General features: G+C 46.8%; 1 protein-coding gene and 1 long non-coding RNA gene across 3 annotated transcripts; both read right to left on the reverse strand.

The window, feature by feature from the left end:
• Positions 1-1,354: 1,354 nt before the first annotated feature.
• On the reverse strand, positions 1,355-4,157 carry LOC131728571 (uncharacterized). Its single transcript, XR_009322733.1, has 2 exons — positions 3,932-4,157; positions 1,355-1,930 (listed from the first exon to the last, which is right to left on the reverse strand). It is a non-coding gene; the product is annotated as an uncharacterized LOC131728571 (long non-coding RNA).
• Positions 4,158-4,879: 722 nt separating this feature from the next.
• On the reverse strand, positions 4,880-8,849 carry LOC131728569 (pre-mRNA-splicing factor CWC22 homolog; the record flags this gene model as incomplete). 2 transcript variants are annotated; one of them, XM_059019585.1, is given in 5 exon segments in its annotated part: positions 4,880-5,556; positions 6,113-6,231; positions 6,836-6,989; positions 7,884-8,394; positions 8,695-8,849. In XM_059019585.1, coding segments are annotated over 5 exon segments (1,476 nt in total), but the record flags the coding sequence as incomplete, so codon positions are not given.
• Positions 8,850-9,700: the final 851 nt, after the last annotated feature.

Raw genomic sequence — 9,700 nt, forward strand, 5'->3', positions numbered from 1 at the left:
GCTCCCAGGGGGCGGCGCTCAATTGGCCGAGCGTCGCCCAGGGGGGAGGGAGGGTTCGGTTGGCCAGGGTGTCCTCGGCTCACCAGCGCCCCCTGTGGTTTGGCCGGGCGCCTGCGGGCTTGCCTGTAAGCTGTCCAGGAGCTGCGTTGTCCTCCGACGCTGTAGCTCTGAGGCGGCTGCACGGTGAGTCTGCAGAGTGTAAAGAAGCGGGCGGCTGACGGCACACGCTTCGGAGGACAGCGTGGGTTCATCTTCACCCTCCCGAGTCAGCGAGGGGGTGGCAGCGGTGAGCTGAGCATAAAAATAATTGGCAACGACTAAATTAAAATAAAATAATATATAAGCTGACAAAGGAATTCTGAGGCTGACAGCAAACTGGACTGCTCTACGGGGATCCAAAATGGTGCCAGTTTCCTAAGGTGGAGGACCCGAGCGATTAAACTCTACAAACATGAGCGTTACTGTCTTTTTTGTGTGTGTGTGGATAAAATAGGAAGAAAGGAGACCATCTGATCAATGGATGTACTTTTTAAAGGATCACAGTACTGTATTTCTGCAGACCCAGTCTGTGTTAGCATTGTAAAGCACAGGGAGGTCTGGTAAAGCACAGGGAATTCATTCTATATAGAGGGGGTGGAATTCAATATGTTAACAAGGGAACATTATTCAGCAGCTTTCATTGGACTCTATGAAGCTGAGGGAGTTCATTCTATATAGAGGGGGTGGAATTCAATATGTTAACAAGGGAACATTATTCAGCAGCTTTCATTGGACTCTATGAAGCTGAGGGAGTTCATTCTATATAGAGGGGGTGGAATTCAATATGTTAACAAGGGAACATTATTCAGCAGCTTTCATTGGACTCTATGAAGCTGAGGGAGTTCATTCTATATAGAGGGGGTGGAATTCAATATGTTAACAAGGGAACATTATTCAGCAGCTTTCATTGGATTTTATGCAGAGTCACTTCCAATAGGAGCTCGTTTGTTTGACGTCTCATCCTGAAGGATGGAGCACAAGGAGGTTCAGTGACTTGCTCAGGGTCACACACACACACACAGGGAGTCAGTGGCTGCTGCAGAGTCACTTCCAATAGGAGCTCGTTTGTTTGACGTCTCATCCTGAAGGACGGAGCACAAGGAGGTTCAGTGACTTGCTCAGGGTCACACACACAAAGGGAGTCAGAGGCTCAGCCGGGATTTGAACCTCCTGGATCAGCGAGCCTCAGTAATATTATCCGGGGAGTTCACTGCACAAATACAAACAGGACTCCGCAGAATAATTCTTGTTTAAGAACATTTTCGGAACCTTCAGGTTTAGGACGATGTTAATAAACGCGGGTTCGACTGCAAGGTTCAATTTTTCCAAAATAGTTTTATTCACAATCAGAGCTGTCTTTAGCAATTACAGAAACAGTGATTAACATGGGTGTGGTAATTTTAATAATCAGAATAGTAACAACGTCACATATATATATATATTATTATTATTATTATTACTAGAATATTTCCCTACAACAAACACTCATATACACACAATGGGATCAGACTCCTGTTGCACAGCAGCGTCACCCAGTCCAGGTTTTACTACCAGCTTGATCAGCCCCAGTGTGTCTAGCTAACAAGCTCAGGTGTGTCTTATTATTAAACTCCCAGTGAAACCAGGACTGGATCACACTCCTGTGCAGCGGGAGTCTCATTCCCAGTCCTGTATAACGTCCCGCCTCCCTCCCCTCTCTAGTTTTGTGACAGGATGTCTTGGTCACAGGGAGTCTCTTCCACTTGGATTGGAGGGGGGGTCACACAGAGTCTCTCTCAGTCTCTCTCTCTCTGTCTCTCTCTCTCTCTGTCTCTCTCTCTGTCTCTCTCATTTCGGGGTTTTTTTCTTGAATTTCAGAGCTTGCAGCCAGTTTGTCCCAGAGCTCTCAGACCTACGAGAAAAAAAAACAGGATTGCATTGAATAAAAGGAGGCCTGAGTGAGAGACAGACAGAGATACACAGACACAGACAGACTCCTCCTCTCCTCTGTTTTCTCTCCTCTCTGTTCTGTCACCCTCTCCTCTGTTCTTTCACCCTGTTTTCTCCTCCTGTTTTCTCTCCTCTCTGTTCTCTCACCCTCTCCTCTCCTGTTTTCTCTCCTCTCCTGTTTTCTCACCCTTTCACTCCTCTGTCTCCTCTCCTCTCTGTCTCCTCTCCTCTCTGTCTCCTCTCCTCTCTCTGTTTCCTCTCCTCTCTCCTCTCTGTTTCCTCTCCTCTGTTTCCTCTCCTCTCCTCTCTCCTCTCTGTTTTCTCACCCTTTCTCTCCTCTCTCTGTTTCCTCTCCTCTCTCCTCTCTGTTTCCTCACCCTTTCTCTCCTCTCTCTGTTTCCTCTCCTCTCTGTTTTCTCTCCTCTCTGTTTCCTCTCCTCTCTGTTTCCTCTCCTCTCCTCTCTGTTTCCTCACCCTTTCTCTCCTCTCTCTGTTTTCTCTCCTCTCTCAGTCTTCTCTCCTCTCTCCTCTCTATTTTCTCACCCTTTCTCTCCTCTGTTTTCTCTCCTCTCTGTTTCCTCTCCTCTCCTCTCTGTTTCCTCACCCTTTCTCTCCTCTCTCTGTTTTCTCTCCTCTCTCAGTCTTCTCTCCTCTCCTCTCTCCTCTCTATTTTCTCACCCTTTCTCTCCTCTCTGTTTTCTCTCCTCTCTCTGTTTCCTCTCCTCTCTCCTCTCTGTTTTCTCACCCTTTCTCTCCTCTCTCTGTTTCCTCTCCTCTCTGTTTCCTCTCCTCTCTATTTTCTCACCCTTTCTCTCCTCTCTGTTTTCTCTCCTCTCTCCTCTCTGTTTTCTCACCCTTTCTCTCCTCTCTCTGTTTCCTCTCCTCTCTGTTTTCTCACCCTTTCTCTCCTCTCTGTTTTCTCTCCTCTCTCTGTTTCCTCTCCTCTCTCCTCTCTGTTTTCTCACCCTTTCTCCTCTCTCTGTTTCCTCTCCTCTCTGTTTTCTCTCCTCTCTCTGTTTCCTCTCCTCTCTCCTCTCTGTTTCCTCTCCTCTCTCCTCTCTGTTTTCTCACCCTTTCTCCTCTCTCTGTTTCCTCTCCTCTCTGTTTCCTCTCCTCTCTGTTTTCTCACCCTTTCTCTCCTCTCTGTTTTCTCTCCTCTCTCTGTTTCCTCTCCTCTCTCCTCTGTTTCCTCTCCTCTCTCCTCTCTGTTTTCTCACCCTTTCTCTCCTCTCTCTGTTTCCTCTCCTCTCTCCTCTCTGTTTCCTCTCCTCTCTCCTCTCTGTTTTCTCACCCTTTCTCTCCTCTCTCTGTTTCCTCTCCTCTCTGTTTTCTCACCCTTTCTCTCCTCTCTGTTTTCTCTCCTCTCTCTGTTTCCTCTCCTCTCTCCTCTCTGTTTTCTCACCCTTTCTCCTCTCTCTGTTTCCTCTCCTCTCTGTTTTCTCTCCTCTCTCTGTTTCCTCTCCTCTCTCCTCTCTGTTTCCTCTCCTCTCTCCTCTCTGTTTTCTCACCCTTTCTCCTCTCTCTGTTTCCTCTCCTCTCTGTTTCCTCTCCTCTCTCTTTTCTCACCCTCTCTCCTCTCTCTGTTTTCTCTCCTCTCTCTGTTTCCTCTCCTCTCTCCCTGTTTTCTCTCCTCTCTGTTTTCTCTCCTCTCTGTTTCCTCTCCTCTCTCTGTTTCCTCTCCTCTCTCCTCTCTGTTTTCTCACCCTTTCTCCTCTCTCTGTTTCCTCTCCTCTCTGTTTCCTCTCCTCTCTCTTTTCTCACCCTCTCTCCTCTCTCTGTTTTCTCTCCTCTCTCTGTTTCCTCTCCTCTCTCCCTCTGTTTTCTCTCCTCTCTGTTTTCTCTCCTCTCTGTTTTCTCTCCTCTCTGTTTCCTCTCCTCTCTCTGTTTCCTCTCCTCTCTCCTCTCTGTTTTCTCACCCTTTCTCTCCTCTCTGTTTCCTCTCCTCTCTCCTCTATTTTCTCACCCTTTCTCTCCTCTCTCAGTCTTCTCTCCTCTCTCTGTTTTCTCTCCTCTCTCAGTCTTCTCTCCTCTCTCTGTTTTCTCTCCTCTCTGTTTCCTCTCCTCTCTCTGTTTCCTCTCCTCTCTCCTCTCTGTTTTCTCACCCTTTCTCTCCTCTCTCTGTTTTCTCTCCTCTCTGTTTCCTCTCCTCTCTCCTCTCTATTTTCTCACCCTTTCTCTCCTCTCTCTGTTTTCTCACCCTTTCTCTCCTCTCTCAGTTTTCTCTCCTCTCTCTGTTTTCTCTCCTCTCTCTGTTTTCTCTCCTCTCTCAGTCTTCTCTCCTCTCTCAGTCTTCTCTCCTCTCTCAGTCTTCTCTCCTCTCTCAGTCTTCTCTCCTCTCTCAGTCTTCTCTCCTCTCTCTGTTTCCTCTCCTCTCTCCTCTCTATTTTCTCACCCTTTCTCTCCTCTCTCTGTTTTCTCTCCTCTCTCAGTCTTCTCTCCTCTCTCAGTCTTCTCTCCTCTCTCAGTCTTCTCTCCTCTCTCAGTCTTCTCTCCTCTCTCAGTCTTCTCTCCTCTCTCAGTCTTCTCTCCTCTCTCAGTCTTCTCTCCTCTCTCAGTCTTCTCTCCTCTCTCTGTTTTCTCTCCTCTCTCAGTCTTCTCTCCTCTCTCAGTCTTCTCTCCTCTCTCAGTCTTCTCTCCTCTCTCTGTTTTCTCTCCTCTCTCAGTCTTCTCTCCTCTCTCAGTCTTCTCTCCTCTCTCAGTCTTCTCTCCTCTCTCAGTCTTCTCTCCTCTCTCAGTCTTCTCTCCTCTCTCTGTTTTCTCTCCTCTCTCAGTCTTCTCTCCTCTCTCAGTCTTCTCTCCTCTCTCAGTCTTCTCTCCTCTCTCAGTCTTCTCTCCTCTCTCAGTCTTCTCTCCTCTCTCTGTTTTCTCTCCTCTCTCAGTCTTCTCTCCTCTCTCAGTCTTCTCTCCTCTCTCAGTCTTCTCTCCTCTCTCAGTCTTCTCTCCTCTCTCAGTCTTCTCTCCTCTCTCAGTCTTCTCTCCTCTCTCAGTCTTCTCTCCTCTCTCAGTCTTCTCTCCTCTCTCTGTTTCCTCTCCTCTCTCCTCTCTATTTTCTCACCCTTTCTCTCCTCTCTCTGTTTTCTCTCCTCTCTCAGTCTTCTCTCCTCTCTCAGTCTTCTCTCCTCTCTCAGTCTTCTCTCCTCTCTCAGTCTTCTCTCCTCTCTCAGTCTTCTCTCCTCTCTCAGTCTTCTCTCCTCTCTCAGTCTTCTCTCCTCTCTCAGTCTTCTCTCCTCTCTCTGTTTTCTCTCCTCTCTCAGTCTTCTCTCCTCTCTCAGTCTTCTCTCCTCTCTCAGTCTTCTCTCCTCTCTCAGTCTTCTCTCCTCTCTCTGTTTTCTCTCCTCTCTCAGTCTTCTCTCCTCTCTCTGTCTTCTCTCCTCTCTCAGTTTTCTCTCCTCTCCCAGGCAGCACTCTCTTTAATAATGAGTTGTTGAATGTCGGTAGTTTCATGAATTTCGATCTCTTGCTTAAGTCGGCCTTCGAAAGCTCCGCCACCGACTCCTCCCCCTCCCGGTCTCCATGGCGACCGCAGGATTCCGCAGGCTCCTCCCCCTCGACGGCGTCGGCAGACCTGACACGAGAGCGGAGCTGAGCCTGAGAACAAACGAGACGGGAGGGGGCGGGTCAACCCTGGAGCATGCCAGAGCATTCCGGAACATTCCGGAGCATGCCAGAGCATTCCGGAACATGCCAGAGCATTCCGGAGCATTCCAGAGCATGCCAGAGCATTCCGGAGCACGCCAGAGCATTCCGGAACATTCCGGAGCATGCCAGAGCATTCCGGAGCATTCCAGAGTTATTTAAGACTGTTGTACAGGCAATATTAATAATAGACAATGAAAATAAAAATAAAAAATTCATAAAAAATAGCAATAACAACGATAATAATAATAATAATAATAATAATAATATAATTATTATTATTATAATAAGCCGGCCTTCGACAAATATTATAATTATTATTTTTTCTTTTGTATTTTTTTCTTTTATTACTAATAATAATAATACAAAAAATAATTATAATAACAAGAAAAATCTACAATGTCAATTATAATATAAATATTACAAATAAAAAGTCAAAATAGGAACACTGACAATTATAATAAAAACAAACTGAAATAACAAAATAAATAAGATCTATCCCTCGTACCTGGAGCGCTGCGGGGTCGCACACAGGCAGCACCTGCACTCTGCCTGCACTGGGAGCACTGGGAGCACTGGGGTCCAAGCGAGCACACTTCAACTCCGAGAGACCGACATGCACAGGGTCTGAGAGAGAGAGAGAGAGAGAGAGAGAGAGAGAGAGAGAGGAGAGAGAGGAGAGAGGAGAGGAGAGGGGGAGAGGACGAGAGAGAGAGGAGAGAGGAGAGAGGAGAGAGAGGAGAGAGAGGAGAGGAGAGAGAGGAGAGGAGAGGAGAGGGGGAGAGGAGAGGGAAGAGAGAGAGAGGAGAGGGGGAGAGGAGAGAGGAGAGGAGAGGGGGAGAGAGAGAGGAGAGAGGAGAGAGGAGAGAGAGAGAGAGGAGAGAGGAGAGGAGAGGAGAGAGGAGTGAGAAGTCACAAATCAGACAAGATCTTCTCTAGATGTGTGTAAAAATGTAAGAGAGACAGACAGACAGACAGACAGACAGACAGACAGAGCCCCACAATCCTGTTCAGTTTGACGCTACAATATAATCCCTTCTTCTTGGGGTCTGTGTTAGTTTACTACATTCTGAAAAGAGTTTAGTTTCATTAAAGCTGCAGACAGACAGACAGACAGACAGACAGACAGACAGACAGACAGACAGACAGACTCCACACTCCCCCAGATTCTGATCCTCTCAATAACTTGTGAGCTCAAGAAGGTCCTGAGCGAGTTTCCTGGAATTCTTACCAGTGGAATCTCTGAACATCCAGGAATTCCCAGCGTCTCCCGACGTGTTCGTATCCCGGGAATGTCGAGGCAGCAAAGCCGGAGCGCGGTGACCTCTTTTCCGATTCAGTCTGGCGCGATTCCGATAGACAGAGCTGTCCAAAATCTCCGACCCCTATCCCAGAGAAAACAGGGAAATTAGGAAATAAATCAGTCCTAAATCAAACCTCACCTCTTATTAGCTTTATTAACATGGTCACCGGCCCCTCCCTTTAAAGGAGCGCTGACCATCTTTAAAATCCATTCTCTCACCTCTTATTAGCTTTATTAACATGATCACCGGCCCCTCCCTTTAAAGGAGCGCTGACCATCTTTAAAATCCATTCTCTCACCTCTTATTAGCTTTATTAACATGATCACCGGCCCCTCCCTTTACAGGAGCGCTGACCATCTTTAAAATCCATTCTCTCACCTCTTATTAGCTTTATTAACATGATCACCGGCCCCTCCCTTTAAAGGAGCGCTGACCATCTTTAAAATCCATTCTCTCACCTCTTATTAGCTTTATTAACATGATCACCGGCCCCTCCCTTTAAAGGAGCGCTGACCATCTTTAAAATCCATTCTCTCATCTCTTATTAGCTTTATTAACATGATCACCAGCCCCTCCCTTTAAAGGAGCGCTGACCATCTTTAAAATCCATTCTCTCACCTCTTATTAGCTTTATTAACATGATCACCGGCCCCTCCCTTTAAAGGAGCGCTGACCATCTTTAAAATCCATTCTCTCGCCTCTTATTAGCTTTATTAACATGATCACCGGCCCCTCCCTTTAAAGGAGCGCTGACCATCTTTAAAATCCATTCTCTCACCTCTTATTAGCTTTATTAACATGATCACTGACCCCTCCCTTTAAAGGAGCGCTGACCATCTTTAAAATCCATTCTCTCGCCTCTTATTAAAAATTAAAATAGCTTAAATCATTTTAAAAAGCTGCTGGCAAAAGTCATTTTTTCTTTTCTTTCAGTGTTTAGCCGAAAGACTACATTACCCACAATCCCTCTCTTACCGCCATAAAAGACAAGTCAAGGGGCGGGAGCTCGCATTTAGAGCCATCCGGTTGGTCCTCCACTTCCAGCTCCTCCACCGATTGGTCGACACCTTCCTCTCCGTCTGTCTGCGATTGGTCCGCATCGTCTCCAGCCTCTAAATCCGATTGGCTGCCTTCGGAACCCTCAGACCCGCCCACGAATTGAAGGAGATTAGCCACGCCCCCTTTGTCTTCCTCCAAATCGGACTGGCTGAGCGTCCCGCCTTCCTTGCGCTCTGATTGGGGGCTGGCACGTTCCCAAAGCTCCGACGGGCTGTCGAGTTTTTCGCTGAGCTCCGATTGGCTGCTGTTTTCATCCGCGTGATCCGATTGGTCCTCTTGGCTCTCGCTGGCCTCTTCTGGTTGACCGACGGGGTGGGAGCGCCACAGGCCAACGTTAGCCCCGCCCTCTGGCTCCGGTTGGCTGGGGCTCTGAAGGGGCGTGGAGTTCATTCTCTCATCCATGAATTTGGACCAATCAGTGTCTGTGCTGAAAATGTCATCCATTAAATTAATGGGACTGAATTTGGGGCTGAAACTCACAGGTTCGCTGCAGGAGCTGAAACCATGAAAACAGAGACAACAGAGTTAAAGAACTACAGCTCCCAGCATCCCACGGGTGCAGAGGAATGCTGGGAGCTGTAGTCCTAGCCAGGGCTGGACCGATTCACTGTGTATGGATGAGTTATTATTATTATTATTATTATTATTATTATTATTATTATTATTATTATTTCTTAAATTAAAATAACTCAAAATACTATTTTTAATTAAAATGTACTCAAATTACCTCAAGTGGGATTTTGCAGCATTTTCCACTGTGGGTGTGGCTTCACTGAGATGACTGCTGATTGGTTGATAGTTGCCAGGCTCCTCCTCCTCCTCCTCCACTCTTGTAAGATTATCAGATACCAGTTGATTTCTGATTGGATGGTTTCCATGATCCTAATTATAATATATATATATATATATATATTTTAAAAAACAAGTTAATAAATTCAGGCAGACAGACAGACAGACAGACAGACAGAGCTCCACAATCCTGTTCAGTTTGACGCTACAATATAATCCCTTCTTCTTGGGGTCTGTGTTAGTTTACTACATTCTGAAAAGAGTTTAGTTTCATTAAAGCTGCAGACAGACAGACAGACAGACAGACAGACAGACAGACAGAGCCCCACAATCCTGTTCAGTTTGACGCTACAATATAATCCCTTCTTGGGGTCTGTGTTAGTTTACTACATTCTGAAAAGAGTTTAGTTTCATTAAAGCTGCAGACAGACAGACAGACAGACAGACAGACAGACAGACAGAGACAGACAGACAGACAGACAGACAGACACAGACAGACAGACAGACAGACAGACAGACAGACAGACAGACAGACAGACAGACACACAGACAGACAGACAGACAGACAGAGACAGACAGACAGACAGACAGACAGACAGACAGACAGACAGACACACAGACAGACAGACAGACAGACAGAGACAGACAGACAGACAGACAGACAGACAGACAGACAGACAGACAGACAGACAGACAGACCCTTTGCTTGTCTGGCATGTTTGGATTCTCCAGGAGAGCTTCTCAGAGCTTCTCAAATCCAGGGCAAAGGCAGCGTTTAAAATATCTTTAAAATTGATAAGAACTCCATTTACTGGAGGAGCGACAGAAGCCAGAAACGCTTTGAAATGACTGAAGCAAAAAAAAACACACGAGGAGAGGAGAAGAGAGGAGAGGAGAGGAGACGAGAGGAGAGGAGGAAGAAGAGAGGGGGAGGAGAGGAGGAG

Source organism: Acipenser ruthenus, unplaced genomic scaffold (genome assembly GCF_902713425.1).
Source record: "Acipenser ruthenus unplaced genomic scaffold, fAciRut3.2 maternal haplotype, whole genome shotgun sequence".
NCBI lineage: Eukaryota > Metazoa > Chordata > Actinopteri > Acipenseriformes > Acipenseridae > Acipenser > Acipenser ruthenus.